Source organism: Pomacea canaliculata, linkage group LG5, assembly GCF_003073045.1.
Source record: "Pomacea canaliculata isolate SZHN2017 linkage group LG5, ASM307304v1, whole genome shotgun sequence".
Lineage (NCBI taxonomy): Eukaryota > Metazoa > Mollusca > Gastropoda > Architaenioglossa > Ampullariidae > Pomacea > Pomacea canaliculata.
In genome coordinates this window covers 4,092,017-4,114,196 of record NC_037594.1, presented here as the reverse complement: position 1 = coordinate 4,114,196, position 22,180 = coordinate 4,092,017, and the positions used below count along the sequence as shown (strand labels likewise).

Sequence of the window (22,180 nt, the reverse complement as noted above, 5' to 3'; positions counted from 1 at the left end):
TGTAAATGTGATAAAGAAGGAAGATCTTTACCCGGGAGGCTGTCAACAACCTGGATCCTATCCCTGGGACATTTCTGGTTGCATTCTTCTCTAGAGTACTGTCCAGATTTGAATGCCACACACTGCACACATGCCTGGTTGTCCTCACATTTACCTGGGCATGCCTGGTATCAGACACACACACACACAAATGATTGCATGAGTTCATACAGAATAAAGTAGCAATAGCTTCACAAATACTTGATTTCATACTCAGAACAGTAAAACTTTATGATGCTTTCTGTAACTGCTTGATGACACCATCACTGTGAAGCACTGCAGTCAAGGTAACTCATTCAAATCTCTGATGTGAATTCCCTCCGAGCATCCTAATTCACTCAATTTCATATATTCTGCCTACAAAACAATAATTTCCTGTATACCTTCTTATCTAACAGTTGTTAAAAAGAAAATAAACAATGCTACTAGTGTTGCTGAATTACACAGATTCAATTTATTTAGAAGCCAAACTGCTTCAACAGACATGGGATAACTACACATGCCAGGGAAAATGTGAATGAAGCGAATGAAGGTCAAGATTGACTCACAGGGCAATCATCACATGTTGGCCCAATATACTGAGCATCACATGAACACTTCCCACATTTACAAGTGCCATGGCCGCTGCACAGCAACTGAAAAATAGATTGCAGACATCATTGTCATATTCAAAATGAATAAGAGTAGCAGAAAGTCAAGTACTTGCTGTGCACAAAGCATGGTAGAGAAGGGAGATGAGCAGTAACGGATGCCACATGCATCTTATGAAAAACTTTCAAATCAGTTATTGAATAGAATTAACACACAGAATCCTAATTTGTTTTTAATATACAATAGCAATCACTACTTAGATGATGGGCAATAGCCAAATGTCTCAGTTATATTCCTGAGCTAACATATTCAGTAATTTTGGGGGGAAATCTTTTTGTACTGTCAAACTGAATATGAAGTAAAAAGAGGCTGTATATCAACAGCATGATGAATATGTTATCAAGAGCATTTTATCTAAAATGCCAACATCTCCTCACTGCTACATGATCTTGCAAGAAGTGATTGTACTCAACTCATTCAATACAAGTGTATCTACACAACTGATCTGTAGCTATGAAGACGTTCAGATTTGTGGGTGCAAACTGTATAGGAAGAGTTAAGCAGTAAGCCTGAATTACAAAAGCCACATCATTCCTTGATGCGGACAAATATTTTAAGGAGAAAATCTTTGAGTAAACAAGACAGATACAGGCTGATAAACTATTTTAACTGGCTACAAAGCAGACAGGTCATGTGAGACTTACCCCATTGTTTGCAATACAGCTGGTATTGCTTGTCTGGCAGTCACACGCATCTCCAGAATAACCTGTCTTGCACTGGCAAGTTCCGCACACACATGTGCCACGGTCTGGGCCTGACATACAACCAATACCTCTATACTGTATATGACTTATCTAGAGTGTGTAAACAACTGGTTGCTGAAAATTTAGCATTGTGAGGTGCTGTTCTCAGCATAAATGTGAAGAAAACCCATTCTATTCTTTTATCAGTCATGTCGGCAAAAAGCCAAAAAGCTCAAAATTAAGTCAATGTGTCATATACTGAGAAAAAGAATGCCACACATGAAAATGAATCTTGGAGAGTACTAGAAAAAAAAAAAACTGGCTTCCCAATCATTCATATAGGGTGGTTCTCCAAAAATCCATAAATGTAGTTTGCACAAAAATTTGTTCTCACGATTACCTTCAAATCTTACTCCTGGTTCTTCTTACTCTGGTTTATTGACCAAAACCCTCCCTCAAAAAACAAACCTCACCAAAGTACTAGCTATCTGAATTTACTTCAAGTCTTTAAAATACATCAGATTATTTGCTGGATGCTAAGATGCAGAGTATCACAAATCAGAAACATGAAAAACTCTAAGAAGCAGCCGACCAGATGCCAACCAACTCACCCCCACACAGTCCACCTGCGGAGTAGTCACATGATGAGTCATCGCACTGGCAATACCGGCCAGTATAGCGAGGCTCTTTGCACTCACATACACCACAGACACACTGACCACGGTTAGAGCATGGCACTGTTGAATTCTCTCTGCAAACACAGCGGGAAGTTTAAGAATTACTACCAAAATGAACTATCAAGCAGCCGTCTCCAATGATTACACAAAAGTAAAGATGAGCAACATCACAATTTCAGATGAAAAATGATAAAAGTGATTATTATTTTATCATCTCCTTTGATAAGGTCTGTGAGAATGCTTCCTGTTAAAATGTGAAGGTGTTTGACATACTGACCCAATGCACTTGGCATCTGACTCCTTAGAGCTGACTTTGGTTGCATCACATTCACAGTTCTTGCCGTAGCGACCTGGATTGCATGTGCATTGGCCACATTCATATGTACCATTGCCATCAAAGCATTTGGGGCTGTTAATCTCCTGTGGAAAATGTCATCAAAACAGGTGTAAGGGCACGTTGTCAGAAAAAATTATGTCCTGGTTATGGAACAAAAGACCAAGCCTTATGCCATAAGTTTCCCAGATTTTCTGACTAACTGAGCAAATCAAGGTTAAATGTTCGACTTTCTCCATTTTTTTTTCTCCTACCAACTTTCATGACCTAAAAGCAAAGGGAGATACCAAAAAACTGACAAATAATGCCACTAATTGTTCAAACTACAGTAAGAACCTCCAAACATTTTCACTTTTCTGCCTACTTAAAAAAAAAACCAAGCAACAGCAGCAAAGACTCAACAGCATAAATGTTTTCCACATACCTCTTGGTCTGGCTTCTCGCACTCACACTCACATATGATGTCCAGATCAATGGTAAGTTTTTCTGCCAGTCCAACAGGATAGATACTAAACTCTTGCTTCCATACTGCCTTGTCCTTGGGCACTCAGTTACAGTGACCTCTGCAGTAAAGGTCACCTATAAAACATTCAAATGTAATTAGTCTTGATATTCTGGCTTGATATTTTTTGTCTGCTGATCTTAGAGGGAAAAAGTTATTACATAATCATGTGCATTGTCTTGGAAATGTGTATTTTTTAATTTTTAGTAACCTTCCCTTTCTAGTATCTGTGCAATGATTCTTTTTTTAATATCAAATTTATAAAAAAATAAAAATTCTTTTTCCAGGACAGATGTCAACTATTGTAGCTGTATCTCATATAAGACATTATTAGACATAAGACTATCCTGAATTCCTTTTGCAATATTGACTATCATGTGCCCCATAATGTAACTACTCTATATCTAAACTCCCTATATAGCATATACCTTCATATCTTTATCCATTGCATTACATTTTACTCTTGTACTTCATCTTTATGTTGTTCAGTGTGCCTATTCGTATCTCACCATCCAATATCTGTTACCTGATGTTCATTTATCGTTACTGTTCAGTACAGAGAGTGCAACCTATCTTAGTCGTGAGGTTGCCTGATAAAAGTACACATATCATTAATAGGGTGTCCAGACACTTAATCCCCAGACACTTCATCCCCAACGCTTCATCCTTAAAATGAAATTTTAACTATAAAAATTATGAAGCCAGCAAAAAATTTAATTGAAATTCAAATAATTATCTTCATATAAACATCACAATAAGTTTTACAATTAAAATACTTTAACTATTGTTGTAGATGTTCAAATGACGTTGAAGTTAATAGCATGATTTGAATATTATTAATGTATTTCAATATTTATTTTAATTGTAAAACTCATTGTGATGTTTATATGAAGATAATTATTTGAATTTCAGTTAAATTTTTCGCCGGCTTCATAATTTTTATAGTTAAAATTTCATTTTAAGGATGAAGCGTTGGGGATGAAGTGTCTGGGGATGAAGTGTCTGGGGATGAAGTGACTGGGAACCCATTAATAAAACACTCACATTCTGTCCAATCTTGATCCCCTCACAATGGTCAGTCTGTTTCTCTGCTGTCCTATGACCAGAAAAAGAAAAAAACTTGAGGTTCCCACCCTCTTAGGGGTCCATAATGTTTTGTTTTCACATCAGTGTTTCATGTCTTAAATCACATTTCCTGTGATTTGTTATTAACACTCATGAAAATGTTAATTTCTTTATCACATCCATTTGGTCTAGGTGTTATGGTATAAATAACATTTCAAATTCTTTCTCACAAAACAGCCCAAACAATAAAAAATTACCAAAATCATAACATTTACACACATGCAAGTGAAATAAAAGGTACCGATATTGAAGTAAAGATCATTTAAAGGAAGAAAGTGTTGAATTCCGTAGTCCAATATTTATGTCTAGTAAAAGAATGATCATCAAGAACAAGCTGCATTAGCCTAAGCGTATGCCTTGTGCTTAGTACAATTACTCCTATCAGTGTAGAATGAGTCGGTCTCAACATACCCAAAGCAGCGAGAAAAAAAGCTGACACTGATGTTCTTGCCAATATTTTGAGCTTTCAGCTGCACCCGAGAATGTAATTTTCTGAAGAAAGTAAAGGAAAAATATGAATAGTAAATCTTTTGAAAGTCTTGCTATTTCTAGCTTTTTATGATTTCTCTACACATGAACCCAACAAGCAAGCACGAATCTGCTGCATAACATACTCACATCATAATTTTCCTCAATTAGCCGCACAATGTTTGATGAATCATTTGCAAGTTGTCCTGTGGTAGAAGACTCAATGTATCTGGAGAGCTTTTCATACACAGCAAACTGATCCTTCGTGACTGCAAAAATGATGCTGACGGAATGTTCTTTAAGCTTGGCAGCAATCTGTGAGACACTTGGATAATCTTGGTTGGAGCTTTCTGTGTAAATGTTGTTAGCCATGTGACATGTGCCATCATTGGGTCGTACAATGCCACCAAGCTGTATGTCAACAAAGATCAAACATCAAGCAAATTAAACAAAAATCAATGAGAATTTATTTTAACTCTGCAACATTTAAAAAAGTCTTAAAAATGCACCTTGACTATCATTATTTTAACACAGGAGTGGGAAACATCCAGCCTGCAGGGCCATACAAAGCTTGCGAAATCATACCAGTTTTAGTCATGGCACATGGCCAAAAAAAAATCCCAGCCTTTTTTAACAAGTAAATAAACAGGGTTTTTTTATATACAAGGAAAATGTGTCCTGGAATCAATTTTTACAGGTTCTGAACAAAGGACATTTTGGACTCACTTTGCCATCACCAGCATAATGGAAGCCAGCATCTGTGGAAAACACAAGCATGCGACGGGAAATTTCTCGCCAGCCAATCACCTTCTGGAAAAAAATTCATACATTAAAAAGTGAGAATAATTCATTCCAAAATATTAAGAGTGTATTTTACACAAAAGGAGAATTAACAGAACAAATCAATGTTTAAATCATGTAAATATTTGTACTTGTCACGGACAACCTGACCAGTATTTGCAAACTGCAAAAAAACAACAGTGTGCTCAAGAATTAAGCCAAAGAAACATAGGGACTACTCACATCACACACGACTGACTGCATTATGGCGTCAAAGCCACCCTCAGGGGCATCAAGATTTCCCGACACTCGTGCGTCCATCACTTGTTTCTGTGGGAAAAAGTAAAAACTGTAAGCCAATAAGTGGTTATAAAAATATAGAGCACCCTTTGAATCTCTCTTTCCTTTGTAACACAAGTGCAGTTGTTACACAGACTGATCATAAAAAGCAGCACAGACAATCACAGACTCAAAACATTGGGGTGGGGAAAATTGGTGTTTATGCCAAGTCAGCAGCTAAGCCTATATCACAGCAAAGCAGCCAGCCCTGTAAACTGATGCCACATGCAGAAAGAACAGTGTGCCTGAGACGAGATTTGTACCCAGGCCAGCCAATCCTCATTGTATTGGTGACAAGTTTCAACCGTTACTTGAAACACAAAGCAGAAACCAGAAAAGATAAAATACTCATACTTTTTCCCCTTTTATTTATAATAAGACGAGATCTTCTGATAATCCCATAAAAAGTTGCCTAGACAATGCACTAACTTTCCTGAAATTCTCACACTTGCAGGATATGTAACACAGGGTTTGATACAAAATAAGATAAAGCCAAGTCCTGAAACTTACAACTACTACTCTTTCCTTTACCAAAATGAGAAGCATTATTATAAAATCTGAACAGGACTCACAGCAAATCTTGAAGTGTCCAAATCCAGACTAAGGTGATTTTTGAAGCCATAAGGAGGCTCACAGCGAAACCTTGGCTTGTGTGACAAGGTACCTGCAGTCTGTGAATGTATTAAACAATTGTTAATCCCTGCAAGTCTGTTACCAGCATGCAGCCAAATATAAATGGCCATATTCACATGTGCAAACAAGACAGTACTCCAGGGACTTACTTTCTGGGTACAGTACTGACGTATGGCATGACAACTTTGTCCACAAATGAGCCAAAGCCAAGGCGGAAATTCTTGGTGATGGCTGACATGCGTTCCGCTGAAAGACAAGAAATACCAGCCTGTGTTTTTGGGTTGGAACAATTTGCCCTAGAAGTACTAAGAGCTGATGTTACTAGTTACAGTGGGGTAATCTTTAGATAATTACTTGCTAGTAAATGGATGTAGTAAAAGAATGGTAGGTTTTATTTCTTCTCTATTGTGATTATTTCTTCATTCACAATCAATCTCTGCATTCACAATCAATCCCTCTCTCTCACACTTACATGCATACAAAAGCAATACCTATAAGGTTGCCCAGTTCAGCTAGTTTATCTTTGTCGTCCTCCATGGAGTTTGAGAGATCCATCAAGTAATACAAGTCCACAGGATAGTTCTCTGCCTGCCTGAAGGTGATAGGCACTCGCACAGGCTTGTCTTGTAAAAACAATCAATAATGTGGTTAAACTGTAATACAAAATCAACCTATTACACACAATGATGAGAATATAAAGTACTGGCCCAGTGCATAGTCCTAGTGATACTTTAACATTAACAAAGTCAAGCAATGCCCATCAAGAAAATCAGAAGCATTAAGTGAAAACAATTTGAGTCGTTTACAAATGAATCCTTACTTCTCAAAATGTCTTCTAGCAAAAGACTTTTCTGAAAACTTTACAGTTACTTGGTAAACATGAGATGATTCTTAATGCAGAAAAGATGGCGCTCACACAAGACACAACAATTAGACTGATAGGAAATATTTATTGATGACAGCGTTCTGAAGACATACTGGGACGGATCTTGATTCGGACCCTTTGAGGTTGTATCTGTACAGCATCCTCTGGTCGCTCCCCATCTTGTACACTATTGTCCTGTTGTAAACAGTGAAATCCATTCATGGATTAAAAATTATTTAACAACATTTAAATGCAAAAATTAATACTTTCTCACTCATGCACAAATATATCCACCCATAACCTCACCCACTCAACCCAAGTTTCTTACTTTCTACATCAGGGGTGGGCAAAGTTTTCTTTTTATGGGCCAGTCTCAAAATTCTAAACTGCGCCCCCCCCCTTCACCCTGATGCTCTCTAATCTCCATCAGACAATGTCCCATGTTATTTGTTATCTTTGTACTTTGTCTGCGTTAGAATGTTATGGACTGTTTTTTTTTCATTGTTGCTGTACTTGATAAATTAAATTTCAATCAAATTAATCTAGGCTGAATAAAAAAAAAAAAAAGAAAACAAGTGAACTTCGCTTTTTGGCAGACAGGCTGGTCCAAAGATGTCCGTGGGCCAGATGTGACCTGCTTATGTTGCCCACCCCTGTTCTACATGTACTTTCTAATTTTATATCTGATTAGCAAACCATCTGCTAGCTAACTGCTATCTCACACTTCGTGGTTTTAAAAAATAGATCATTCGTCATAAGTGTCATTTTGAATGTTTCATTTCTTTCTTGTTTGCCTACCTCTACCAGACTAAGTCTGTCCTGTGGTGACTCAATAGAATCTGGGTCACAACCACCTGCTTGAACATGGTTTTCAAATTTATCACACCGAAGCTTGTTCTCTTTTTCATAGTTCTGAAAGCATAGTTGCACATACATAACTAAGTGACACACTCATTGGTACAAAATATTTCACAGCTACTTTTGTCTTAGTATTATAATACTAATAATAATAAATGCAAAATTTGTAAAGCACATACTCACACTCCTAAGGAGCATGCTCTTAGCGCTTAAGAACAAGAACGAAGAATGGACAGCATATGAGGGACAGGAAAACAAATAACACATGAACTATAAAAGAATAAACAACTGTACTAAATGAAGAATGAAATCAAATACAGAAAACACAAAGAGGAACCATTCATTATTATTCTGTCACTCACTCTCTCAGCATGTGCAAATGTATTATACAACTTTGTTAATCCACAGGGGCATTTCCAGGATAGCGCTCATAATATAGATGTTGAAATAATGTATCACACATACTATATATATATTATGAGGAAGTAAACAGATGCACATAAGTTAGTAATAAAATATGCCATGCTCTTGACTAACCTCTGCCAAACACCATCCACACTGTGGAGCTGTAGCAATGCAGGCACCACAGGACTTTTGCGCCTTGTCACTCAGACATGGGTTTGTGTCTGGCTCTCCTGTAATGTTAATAGGCAGCAGTTTATAAATACAACAACACCAACAACAACAACAACAAAAATGACTGCAGGTATACATTATGCATGCACACAATTATGGTCATTTATTTACAAATAAATTTAAGTATTAACAGACACAAAGGTTGCCTAGGGACATGAAGCACCATGGCCTGGTAATTAGTACATTTGACTTTGAAGCAGAAGGCTGCTAGTTTAAGGCTTGTTCAGCTACATTACTTCTGCCCATCAAGCCGATAGGAACCCGATTTATCACGGGAAGCTATAATTAAAGTATCGGAAAGAATGGGCGGGGCTCCACCTCCCACGTACCACACCCTACACACAGCAAATTTGAGAAAATGAAACCCAGGATATATGACAGGAAAGATACTTCTCAACTGCACGGATCTGCATGCCTTCTACTCACAAACAACAAGAGATTACAAGGCACTCCCAGCATGATAAAGACAGAAAAGTGTGTTGGGGTGTGGGGGTGTGAACTGTAACTTTGCGGATGAAAAGAAATTTCCCATAATCTGATGGAGAATTATTTTTTAAATCAGTGAACAATGTACTAGTCACTGATGTGAGGAACTGGGTCTCAACAACTTGCGGAATGCTGGCGTAACGCGTAACGGTTTGCCTGACGGCTGGCAAGCCGAGACCTAAACAAATGAAGCTTGTCCTCCCCGCTGATGTACATCCCATAATTACACGGCTCTAGCGTGCGCGAGAGTGTACGCGTGTTCGTGGGCGAGCTTCAGTCCCACGCCTCCTCCTCTCAACCTTACAGGACTGCCTCCAGTGCAGGCACCGTCTATTTATAGCCTGACTGCGGCAAAGGATGAGTAACACTCAAGCCAGCGCCAGCGCCAATGCCAGCTTCCCTGCGTCTCGCACGTCAGTCACCAGGACGCATCAGCCAGCTGTGGCTACTCGCTGCCATCCTGACACACTCCTGTGGTTTATAAGTAGAAGTACATATTTATATGCAGACGTAACAGTGGCTTGAAATCGTTTGGTGCAAAAGCAACATCGCTTGCGTTCTCTGCAGTCCAGCTGCTCAACCACAAATGAATGTTGTGTGCGTGGGTAAGAGATGATTTAGGCGTGTGTTATGATCTTGATGTAAGATGATGGTGTTTTTGGTTTTTTTAGTTTCCCATAGTGCACAAACTTATCTTTATCTTAAAATTATAGCACTAATTCCCCCACCCTCCTTTTCCAAATACTATAATGAAACAAGTTTTACTTTCACTTATCTTAATGTTAATTCATTATTCTTCCGCACTCCACATTCTGAAGTGTCAGAGGTTAGAGAGAGATGATACTCCCTCCCCAACCGAAAAAATAAACCAAAAAACCTCCCAAAACTGTACTATTGATCATTAAAGGCGCATTGACAAATCGATTGTTATCCACATTAACACATGGGTCATGTGTCTGCGACAGCGTGCATGCGCCTGCACTGGTAAGGAAAGGTGGGATGGAACCACAACAACAAAAATCCTCAGGTTTCAGTCTTTGATTTGCTTCATTCTGGCAGTAAAAATGTATAGCTATGATGACTCCTAAATAGTTTAACACCCAATTCCTACTTTCCTATATTTGATGAGAAAGAAAAAAAAAATAACTGTGTTAACACAAACTTGCAAAGTATGTTAGCTGGAGAAAGAATTGTTGTATCAATGAATGGTTTATGAGTGGAAAAAACCACAGTGGGAATCAGATATATGTATGTTCTCAATAGTTTAATGTGCATACTATTTTGGATGGTTTGGGAATAGATGTTGTCATCACTATTTGTATCAGATAAATGGGAAAGCAGAGGTGCCAGGGAAGGTCAAACACACTGTACAAAAGCAGGACTGTTGACTGCTGAAATAAGTGACATCCAGCAGAAATCAAAATCAGTGATTTAACTCATTAAGAAAAGCATCATTTACTGGTTTAGTTCATTTGACAGATGACAACCCATTTTCAATGTTCCACCATCATTTGTCTGCCTGCATCTATAGCTTCGGAAATCCATGTATAAGCACTCTGATTCCACTATCTGATAAGGCCAAAACACAATCTTTATTCATTTCCTTGGCATCTTATACATAACGAAGTGCTCTGATGTGTGTGTTTGACCTAATCTCCACCAGACCTGGCAAGAATATTCATTTTCACAAAGGTCATAGGCTATGACTGGCAGGTCTAACTGCTTGATAAGATGTTTATTTTTAATGATTAGTTTTGTGTTCTAAGATGAACTGCTGGCACCAGATGAAACAATACTATGCAACAGAACAAGTGTGGACAACTTTTTTAATTTGTGAAAGTGTCTTATGACAGTGAAAAACAGAGAAGGGGCAGGGGTGAGACAGCAGGAAGACAGAAGGAGAAAAAGTGGGCAGAGAGAGAGAGATGAGTGATGTTTCTCTCCCTATTACTGATAATGCTGTGGTCCCTCTCCTTCTCAAACCTCTTGTTGCCAAACAGGAGCTGTCAGCCCCTCACACTAGAGGACGTCAAAAGTACACATGACTCATTATTTTACTACACTGATGGACACAAATTAAGTGATGCAGAACTACAAACTGATAGTGAGGAACGTGTTGTGTGACTGATGTGAACTAAAATATTCTACATTAAGCATGAATGCAGCGAACAAATAAATGTTATGTATCTCACCTTGCACAAGGAAGAGAACGACCAGGAATATCAATAGTCTTGGAAACATGCCTTTTGTCCTGAAAAATATTATTTCTTGAATTAAATAGGACTTCGCCAAACGTGCTGCCAATAGTACTTTTGTCACTTGATAAAAGCTTATAAGCCACAGTACCACATCTCATGCTACAACATTCCATGTGCATTAGTATATAAAAGGATACTTGTCAGTGTGCACACATATCCCACTCCAGACCAAAACAGAACAATGAAAAAGCCCAAAATAATCATTAAAATCATAAAAACAGACCACCGAAGAGCATACAAATTTGCTAAAACAGATATGTTCCATAGAGGTATATACACATTTTTTTTTACTTTCAATCACTACTTTTTTCTCTCTCAACTCCACTTCTGCTGTACAACTAACGCTGAGAAGTAAAACTAATAGGCATACCCATTTGTGGGTAATATGCCTGCTGCTTCCTGCAAAAGTTTGTTGGAGCGTATGACCTTATCAGAGAAACATAAGTCTGTGGTGTGCACAATCTGTCCATATGGGAAAATAAGCTAATTGTAGGAAATAACTATCCTTGAATCCAGAAAGAGCACAGCATGTCCTTGTTAACAGCACTTAACTGCTAGTACTAGCCTGTGCCTTGCGAGGAAAATGAAAATAGTTCTGGCAGAAGGACAACTGCTTTTGATGGAGTGATAAAATGAATAAGATACAAATTTCTTTCCCAGCCACAGGCTGACCTTTAATCACCAAGAATTTTTCAGAGGCAACACAGAATTTCCTTCTAACTTACCTGATCTGTTTGTACTTTGTAGCCCAATGTATATATTTCTATAGGGATGGGGAAAAAAGAATCAGCAGGTATAGTATTAAATGATAAAGTTCCATAACTGTATAAACCTTTTTCACCCCCACCCTTCACATACATGTGTCAATATATGTACCTGACTCTTTCTCCCCCACATACACATCAATGTATGTACATGACTCTCTCCATATACAAATGGATGCTCAAACACATGTGTGCAAACATATATATACACACATTATCTGCCTGCATAATTGCATCATCATGACAAATCATCATAGGTCAAGAAGAAAATTGGTATTATCCTAAATATCTCTTTTATCATTGCTATGAACGTCATGTGTGAGTTATGTCAGTTAATTGGGAAAATTGTGATTACAACTTACAGAGTTCTTCTACTTTGAAATGAAATCTCATTTTTCTACAAACCTGTTTGTATTATAAATACATTCATAAGGAAGCATGGAGTGAGCTTTTGAAACAAGGGCCTATGTTCTATGAATGTCTCTCTCTCTTTATGCCAGTAATCTGCTACAGGCTACAGTTACCTATACTTAATTAGCTGAAAATGTCAGACTAACAATGATTACCTCTCTTAATGGATTCTTAATGAAGGCAAGCACAGGAAAAGATAGTATTGCGCTGCCTAGTATGAAGAAGCTACCTTCCTCTCTTTTTATTTTTAAAAACGTGCACAATAGTACAACCTAATGGCAATATTTTATTTAAGCTATTTAGTGTTTATATATTTATATGCTTATAATTTTTTTTAATAAAAACAACAGTACTAGAACTATGATCTCTCTCTCATACAAACACAATCAACTTTCTTTATCATCAAATGACTAAGAAAATCGATCCGGGCTACTTTTTACTTCATCATAGATGCTATTCTGATACTTCCAAGAATTCCACGCCTTTGTGTAGTAAACACTGCCAGATTGGGTCAATGAATGCTATCAGTGTGTCATTTCCAAATGGGATGGTTCATACATTCAAGGTTGGGCTGAGGCTGCACCCAGAGTTTTCAGTAGTTTAGCTCTCTACCTACCTACTGTTCAAGTTTTAAATATCTTCCCTTTCTGCTTTTTTTTTTTTTTTCATTCATTTAGCAGGATGGATCGTTACATTTTATTCAATGTAAACAGCAAGCCCACAATAGGTCTGCCTACAGTGGTCACCCCATCGCAACCCACGACTTACCCCCCTTTGTAAGTCGTCTGCTAAGACAAGCAACTGTTTCGTTGACAATGAAATTCCATTCCAACTTTCTTTGTAACGTTTAATAGTCGGCACAGAATTGCTGGCAGTTAGGCGGGCAGTACCTTTCCGGTTTTACCACTCTACAAGCACAGTCAACTAAGCCTGGGACAGCGGTTCCAAAAATAACACCTCCATCTTTATCGTTGCATCTTTAGCTGACAGCAACAGACATTGTTTAACCTAAGAATACTTGAAATAAGATTATGAACAGAATAAAAGTTTTGAAAAATCCTAAACACCCGTGACGAGCACGAAAACAACTGCACAGCATCGTACACTTATCGGCGATCATCACTCGGTCTGCTAGTGATTCCTCCGTCTGCAAACACTCAGCCTCCCCATCACCGATCACCTTTTTTTTTTAATTTTCGAAATCCAACAATGACTAACATAGAAAAATTAAGTGACGAAGAATATCTAACATTTAAATTTAAGAAATGGTTGTGAGAAAAGGCCAGACTCACCAGATCAAGTCCATTATCCCTCTAGCATGAAAGAAAGACGGAATGCGAACCTAGCCCTAGCGAGGGCGAAAAAGAAAGCCAATCAACCAATCGCAGGCGACCCAACATGGCCGCAGTGATCTCACCGGAAAAGCATATTTTTGACCAAGGAGGGTTCTCAGGGTGACGCGTTCTTTGGTGTGGATGCTGTGTAGACGATAGTACAGCCAGGTATTATTTATCGATTCAGCTCAATAAATCTATTTTTAAAAAAATCTCTGATGTATCGACGGACAAAAGCGAGTTTTATTATACGTATTTTGTTGACTTGTAAGAGAAGCCAGTTTAAATTTCTTCTGTGTAATCAGTCATTCCATGGACGTATATTTATTAGTTCGTGGTCATTCTTATCGAGTGTAACTGGTATTCATAGTATTATACGTGTTTAAAAGCCGTTTCTTGTTGTCACTATGATCTTCAACATTCTTACCACCAATATTTGTTATTTTCTGTACAACTTTTGAGTACGATGCCATTCGCGAACTTATACACGTCCGTGATGCAATTATTTATTTCTCAAATAATCCTTAGGAAACAAGTTGCATGTGTTCCAAGCAGAGGCAGGAGCTTAGCACTTCCATGGAAAGAAACCACGAACTTGTATTACACGTTCGTGAAAGAAACCTTTCGATGGTGCTGGTCTAATCGGCCTTTTGCACCTATCTAGAGTTTCACGTTAGCAGCGAGTACCCACTATTCACTCAGCGCACAATCACATACAATCAAAAAAAGTATGCAATGTTATCACATATCTGAGACAATGATAAAAATTATAGTTTAACTTTGCTCAGTTATTTGGGAAAAAGGCCGTTAGAGCTCCGATATTAAAATATTGATAACATACTGGAACTTTAAAGTAAATAACTTTTTAAAATTATTTTTGGGAGTGGGGAGGTAGGAGTGGGCATTCCTTGTAATTCTTTACCACAGCAGACAACCCCCGCCCCTGCATCTTAAGGTATTGTTATCAGCTCATGTTCCCAAAAACATTTTCATTTTATTACTGTTGTTTGCCTTGCAATCAAGACCATAAAACATTCATTCATCAATATATATATAGCTTCAAATAAGTACACCCAGCGTGCAAATAGAAAAGCTTAACAGTTTATTAACACATACAAACAAATCATTAAGATTAAAATCCAGCATGCTTTTCATTAACACATTTTTAATTTCTACATTTTTTTTTCAGAAACATAAAACATCCCCCACAGCTGTTTATCTACTGCTGGAACTGTTCTAGACTGGTGGCAAGAGAAATGAGAAAATACAACATCAGAGTTCTCGGGTTATGCGAAACCAGATGGAATGGAAGTGACCAGACTAACATCAGGAGAAACCATTATTCTGGCCACAAAGACCCGAACCATGATCAGTAATAAACCAGTCAAAATGATGGTCATTTCAAGAAATACCACTTGCTGTAGTCCTGTGTTGCCCAAGATGTGTATACGCTTTGCGTGTGGGTGGTTGTTTACAATGAGAGAGAGAGAGAACTATTATTTTAAATCCTTTCCCTATCAACTGTATTCCATAAGCATGGGCTTGTAATGTGAAGCACAGACAGCCTGGCAATATGCTGGGATTCTGTGTGATACAAGCATCCTTACTACTATGTTTATTAGTATCCAACAAAGACTATAATGTATGCATTATAAGTTACTTTTCTCACACATCAGCAAGCACAATTGATAACATTGTTAGCTTTTTGACAAAGCTAAGAGAATGAAATACAATTAAAGAATAACACCATTACAGCTGTACCCTTCTCCACAGCTGTAACATTCACTTGATGAAGAACACCTGAGAACAACGGTAAAAGCTCTTTTTACATTACTGTAGACATCCTTCATCATTCCTTATGCTGCCTTCTTGTTAAAAACAGTTATTGCAATAGCATTGTCTTGTTTTGTCTTGAAAGAGTTGATAGCACTTAATCAGCAGTACCTTGATCTTTTACTTGAATTAAAAGGCAATGTGGTTCTCCATAAACACTCATTTGCCTTACAGTGACTACCAAAGTCTTTTTCAAAGTGCTTCCCACTTGTGACATTTCAGCGCTCTATGTGCTTCATTTGATATCCATAAACTGGATGTCCATCACCAAAAGAATAGACTTGGGCAGGGGTCGAGGTGAAGGTGCCAATACTGTCATTTGAGATCTTTCCATATCCATGTCTGTCCTGCACACACACAATGGCAACAAAAATAATTTTATATGGCACACTTGAACAATAAAGATGTAACAATTCATATTTAGGAGTTGTAGGGTTAATTACTGAACAGATGTTTTAAAAGAAAATAAGGAATTCAATTTGTATTATGTTGATCACTTTAAAAAAAAAAGAGAGATAAAAAACTTAACCAAGTCTTTCATTTAATGTAATGTACATTTACATCAGGAACTTTGAAGGAAAAAAAAAAGTCTACCACGAGGAAGATGAAGCATAAAGTCTCAATAACAAATGCTACTTACACTATAACAAAACCAAGGACATTGGTCTCTACAACATTCTGTTCTGGGGAGTTGGCAGCGCTGACACTCAGTACGTGATGAAGAAGAGTCATAGCTGTTTTGTACAGTTACAGAGCAAAACACACACACACACAAACAGAGAGAAAAAAAGCAAGTGGCAAAAATTAGCAAACTTGGACTTAATTTCTATCAATTTCAGCTGCTTATCAGGAGACAATTTATAACTGTTTTTAAAAAAGTACTAACCTAAGACATGGAAGTACATGGACAGATGATTTATTTTATATTAATAAAATAGGGCTTCTATGAATACAAAACGATCTAAAAAAATATTGAATTATCTCATGACCATGCAAGCAAATGTACACTCTGCTGTAGCCCATGTAAAATTTTGGGTTGTATAGACTTTGTTAGTTTGACTTAATTACATTGTTGTTGACTGACATTATTATATCTGATATTGATTTTCTCTATTTTTAAAGGTTATGTAGCTTTTGTGTTGATATTTTCTCTTATTTTACTGTTACATACCATGCATGGCCTCATAAGTGTGATGCTGTGCTTCATCACTTTTATTTTTTACAACACAAGAGATATATGAAACTCACTTGGAAGGACTGGAATAAGCTTGGTTTTGTTGTCTTGAGCCTTCATTCCCAATGGCAGACATGATTCAGGAAGCGACGGTGCTATTAACAAATTACACAAATTTCAAAAATAAAATTTTAGATTGAAGTTTTGTTTACACTGCAAAGATTTCTATTGCTTTAAGATTTCTATATCAGAACTTATCACATTTTAATTGTTAGGTGTATAATTTAGTTTGCTGCTTCTCCAAGGTATCACTAATAAATTTCTAGCTGCATGATACCAATTTGTAAAAAAAACAATTTAAAATTTAATTATTTCATTAAAATAAAGTAGTGCTGTATTAAACAGCTTCACTGGTTTAAAAAACTACTCTATAACAAGAAAAAATTAAGATGCTCATTTAAAAAAGGAACATAGATGTTCACAGAGAACACTATAAGTGTTGCTACATTTTTTTAAAACCTACTTTATGAAGCTGCAAACAGAATGGTTATGTGGCTGTCAAGAAACTTCCCAATCTTCTGCTTACCCCCAATCTTAAAGATTTTTACGTCACTGAACTTGACATCAAATGTGTGAGGAAACAAAGTGTTTCTGATCCCATAGAAATACTCTCTTATTCGAGAATCACGAGCTTCTGCTCGTGCATGCTGAGAACGCTCCACCACCTGTCAGTTTAAAAAAAAAAAAAACCAACTTAAGAGGAACACAATTGTACAAATGTTTCAAAGCAAAGCACTACTGACGTACTGCATTTTTTTCCAAATATTATTTCTACAATAGTGTGATTGCTGTGGTAGGGTGTATGTATATGTTCATGCATAGACAAAAACATATTCATATGCTGATGAATGGTAAAATAACAAACCAGCACATTTTCATTTTGTGTATCAATACCACTCTGTGCACACAAATGCAAATGTACTACAAATTTTGCAAACAAAAATGAAGGAACAAAGAAAAAATAAGCTACAACTCACACCACCAGATTTAGGCAAGAGTACTATCTTGACAAAGTCTGGCATATCACTTTTCAGCTGATTATACAACCGTTCCTGATCCAGTACCAGAATCACATCCACTGCAACACACCAGAAGTTTCCACATATTCAGTCATGTTGCTAACAAATCTTATTTTCTTCATAGCAAAACTAGTTTCAAGAGAACAAGTTAAAAATCTAAAACTGAGATAAGCTTGTCAAAAGACATTACAAACATGAGCTAGGCTTATAAACAAAACATTTATAACATTTTCTCCCATCAGGAACACTGTTTAATACTTTAGAGTTCACTCAAAAATGTATAGTCAACAAGAAATGTTCACTGAGAAGGTTTGCAAGAAACTGATTTGTAAAGATGTTAAGAGATGAAAGCAATGTCAAGGATACTGGTGCTTTATAGCCCACTGCATCATGAGATCTACCTTCATGAAAGTATGAACAATAAAAGTCTGTAGGAAGAAACTGAGAAAAAAAGGATTCAAGATACAGCAAGTCTGCTTACCTTCAAATGCCCCAGCACCATGTTTTATAGCATCATATCCGGTACCTCTCACCCAGCCACCAGTGTTGATGATAACCCCACTGGTGTTGACTGTAATACAACAATACAAGGATTATCATCCCCACCTACCAAAAGGAAGTGAGACGAACCAGGAAACAAATTCCTAAGTAACACACCAGTCCTAGACTAAAGAATCTTCATAAAATTAGCACTTAAAAAAAAAATCCCACACATTTACATGCAATCAAAGAGGAGATTTGCGATTGTGGCAACTTTTATCTGTGGCATTTTTTGTAATGCTTCAATCTCTATGAACTGTGTTTGAGTATCATTCAGTGTGTAATGATGCTGTGATTCTGAATTTTTATATGTGTGTGTGTGAAGGGAAGTGTGTGTGCGCATGCACATGTATTGCCCAGCTCACAGAGCTACTTGTTAAGATGTTCAGTGGAAGATGCACCTTATAAATCATCTGTTGTTATTCAATTTATTTTCCGTGAAAAAGAGCAATTTACAACACACAATGATATTCATAGGATGAAAATGCTTGTACTGTAAACTCTGCATATAAAAATGCACTAAATTATTTTATTTAAGATGAATAGATGTATGAAACAAGAAACCATCGACTGACCCCTGTGACTCTGCTCACTGCGTACATTGATGACCTCTGCTAGTCTTGAGGTCAAGATGTTAAAAAGAGTGATATTGTCAGCTGGACTTTTGTGGCCAAAATGAAAGACGAGCGGGGCTGTTTGCATATAGCCCTCTTCAACATCTGCAGCCCTCTCCATCACAAGAGCACCTTACAGATAGCATCACATAATGCAAAATAAAATTATGTGGCTTATTATCCACTGCATGCAACAAGATCATGATGTGCATATTATAAATGAATCTAACAGCTTTTTTGCTGACCCCCCTCACCCCCAATACATATATGTATTTGTGCCTAGCTATATATATATGTATGTATCTATGCCTAGCATAAACAAGTAGATGACTTGTCATGTATGCCAAAAAGTGTATGTGGGTATAGCATGTTTGTACCCATATGAAGTGAAGTCCTTCATGTGAGAGACTGAGATGGGGAGAAAAGGCAAGGGGAAGAGAGAGTGAGGAAGCAAGCAGGATTTCCACTTTAATCACAGATAAATTTAAAGGTTAAAGACAATAAAAATTTACAAGCCTATAAATCATATTCAGATATTTTGTGTCAAAGAATGAATCATTTCCTCTATTTTCACTCACCTATTGTGCCAGGAATTCCTATTTGACCCTGCATAGAAAAAAACCAAATCGGTACTAAGTCATTATTGTATGTTAGAAGTTATTTCCAGATGCAATGTCACTAACTTAATGGGGAAAAGCAAGCATCTATTGTTTAAACCTGATTTACCATTTGACTTGTTTTTCCCTTTGAAAAACCATACATATATGCACTTATGAATATTGCTCAGTAGCAAGAGCTATTCTACTTTGTTTCTTTATCCCACTTCTGCAAGCATTTCCTTTGATCTTCACTGGGACCCATACATATAGGTAGATATGAAAATGTGTATGTCCATACATACCTGTCCAACATCTAAGTCAGCCAAAACAGGTGATCTGCCCATCCTGACAGCATAATTGATGAGCAAACGGCACACTGTACTCTTGCCAACATCTGTTGGTCCGACCACTAACACCTGAAATAGCAACAGCACCTTGTTACCACCAACTTTATCCTTAGTTTTTAAAATTAAAAATAGATGGGAAAACAAAGTAAGCTGGTGCCTGTCAACCAACTTGTGATTTTAAGATTCTAAAACAGGACATGAAAAATAAATCAACAAAATAACTCTATGATCAAATGGCTTCACATACAATCATGATTATTACTAATAATCCCTCAAACTATAGAAGGCTATAAAGTACAAAAGCTTCCTTCTTTCTTAGCATATAGCATGTATTTTATATACAGGTTTACTGATAGACAAGCATACTCCCACATACAAGCTCAACTCTTTACATCTGAACTTTCAGTCTAAGGTGGAAAAGAATGGTTTGTCCCAAAGGAGGGAGGTGAAGAACACACACATTCCCATCTATGCTAGCAGTCATTCTTCGCTAATTGCTTTTATCTGACCTGATAAGTACCATTCCCCCACAGGACCTTACTTATTCTTTTCTACCAGAGGGTGAAAGTTCAGCCTTTAATTTACAAAGCTGCTTTTGTGAAGCCTAATAAACCTAAATTAAGGTCAACTGAACACTTTCACTCATTGCAAATGCATGAATGTACCCCCACACACACAAAAAAAAAAACAAGTGACCATGTACTAATCAAATTAAATATGATTCATGAAGGTACTCTTTGCCAACCATTGGGCAACCTAAATTTCACAAACACTCAAGAATCTTGTAAAAGCAGATCAAAACTTGCAAGGTTTTTTAAGTGTATAAACAGATAAAAGACTGCAAACTACATAGTATCTACCCGTGGCCCACGTGTTCCTTCCATGTCAGCTTTCTGCCTCATTTGCTCCATTGCTGCATGTGTGTTGAGGTACATGGTCATGGGAGTTTCTTTAGAGATATAAGCAACCTCTGTTTTTCCCCGTATGTTTAATTATTAAGGAAACAAAAAATCATTATTACCTCATGACTAATCAACCCTTTATTATTTTCTCTTTAACTTGTTGTCCATTAAATCACTCAGGTTTTTGAGAATGTTCTAATACTCATAACCCCATTAGCACAACATTTCTGCTCTACTTTTACTGTTTTAGTCGGTCTACGCCAGTATGAAACTTTCACTGAGAGGATGAAAGGACATTTTTATTCCCTCATTCTTCACCCTGTCAATTTGCAACCAGAAACAAACAGCTCAAGCATGACGTCAAAGGATATCTTGATGACACAACCATGGAAGGAGAAAACAGCCACTTTAGATCCAGGCAGAAAATTGTAAGTTTTGTTTTTGGCAAGCTCTGAGCCAAATACCTCTCCCATTCCTTCTACCATCTGCAAACAAAGTAAGCTATGACCTTTAGAGAGGCACTAATAACAAATAACAATGCATATTTTCAGAGAGTTACACAAGTTCTGAAATAAGTTTTAACTTAGAACTCTTGCCCAGAGTCCTACCTCCAGCTGAACGGAAGATTTAGAGTCCACCTCAAAGCGAAGCTCAGAGTTTCTCTCCAGCTTATATTCTTCACCAGCTCGAGCCTAAACAGAAATAAACCTATTATCATTAACGTCATCTAGACTGTGTTCCCAAACGTTGAGCTGTATACTGCCTGATTACTGGTAATTGGTTTATGCTGTCTACTACAAATGTGATTGCTGAGAGAGATGACACATGTTTTTAGAATCAAATATGCATATGACCAACACACACACACACACACACACACACACACACACACACACACACACACACACACAAATTAGCAAGACATTTCAAACATTTACGAAGTATATCTAAACTACTACGTATTGGCATGTTGTTATGGAAGTCGTGAAATACTCGTTGAAACTAGAAAAAACTCAACCCCTTATCTCCTTTCCGTTTAGAAAAACAAGGTCGTGACAATAAAGAACCTCTTAAAGCAAAGTTTACCAAATGTCTACTTCTCACCTGATCTTCGGCCATCGTGTTCAAGGTGTAATGTTGAGTCAACGCTCCCGCTGTTGTGCCACTCATATGTTGCCTGTTAATAACATTTCATGCGCGCCGCCATCATACGTCACATGACTTTGGTAGTTAAATTAAATAACTTAAT

The 22,180-nt window shown here is 37.2% G+C and overlaps 2 protein-coding genes and 1 long non-coding RNA gene across 3 annotated transcripts in view; 1 reads left to right on the top strand and 2 right to left on the bottom strand.

Moving 5' to 3' along the window:
- LOC112565163 (integrin beta-1-like) overlaps positions 1-13,898 on the bottom strand; it is a 19,729-nt gene extending 5,831 nt beyond the window's left edge. The window contains 21 exon segments of the mRNA XM_025240490.1: positions 32-164; positions 588-674; positions 1,335-1,444; positions 1,985-2,124; positions 2,328-2,470; positions 2,809-2,912; positions 2,915-2,963; positions 3,931-3,982; positions 4,423-4,503; positions 4,622-4,890; positions 5,206-5,289; positions 5,503-5,589; positions 6,171-6,238; positions 6,241-6,269; positions 6,381-6,477; positions 6,723-6,854; positions 7,210-7,291; positions 7,895-8,008; positions 8,492-8,589; positions 11,269-11,327; positions 13,802-13,898. Coding sequence (XP_025096275.1) covers positions 32-164; positions 588-674; positions 1,335-1,444; positions 1,985-2,124; positions 2,328-2,470; positions 2,809-2,912; positions 2,915-2,963; positions 3,931-3,982; positions 4,423-4,503; positions 4,622-4,890; positions 5,206-5,289; positions 5,503-5,589; positions 6,171-6,238; positions 6,241-6,269; positions 6,381-6,477; positions 6,723-6,854; positions 7,210-7,291; positions 7,895-8,008; positions 8,492-8,589; positions 11,269-11,327; positions 13,802-13,815 — 2,032 coding nt within the window. The 5' untranslated portion in view covers positions 13,816-13,898.
- LOC112565164 lies at positions 13,875-15,252 on the top strand. Its single transcript, XR_003099354.1, has 2 exons — positions 13,875-14,011; positions 15,033-15,252. It is a non-coding gene; the product is annotated as an uncharacterized LOC112565164 (long non-coding RNA).
- Positions 14,923-22,169, bottom strand: LOC112565160 (polyribonucleotide 5'-hydroxyl-kinase Clp1-like). The gene is made up of 13 exons (XM_025240480.1): positions 22,036-22,169; positions 21,540-21,623; positions 21,303-21,416; positions 20,890-21,015; positions 19,985-20,098; positions 19,662-19,689; positions 19,045-19,215; positions 18,411-18,500; positions 17,888-17,988; positions 17,437-17,575; positions 16,925-17,005; positions 16,317-16,410; positions 14,923-16,023 (listed from the first exon to the last, which is right to left on the bottom strand). Exons 1-13 carry the CDS (start codon positions 22,099-22,101, stop codon positions 15,912-15,914), a joined length of 1,320 nt encoding a protein of 439 aa, XP_025096265.1. The 5' UTR covers positions 22,102-22,169; the 3' UTR covers positions 14,923-15,911.
- Between the last annotated feature and the right edge of the window lie 11 nt (positions 22,170-22,180).

Bases quoted from the DNA above. Each gene is read 5' to 3' on its own strand.
- LOC112565160 (XM_025240480.1), bottom strand. From the start codon at position 22,101: ATGAGTGGCACAACAGCGGGAGCGTTGACTCAACATTACACCTTGAAC. The intron at 19,690-19,984 runs GTATGTATGGAC...TTTTCTATGCAG, and splicing joins CTGACTTAGATGTTGGACAG to GGTCAAATAGGAATTCCTGG. The intron at 16,024-16,316 runs GTAAGTAGCATT...GTGTGTGTGCAG, and splicing joins GTCCTTGGTTTTGTTATAGT to GACAGACATGGATATGGAAA.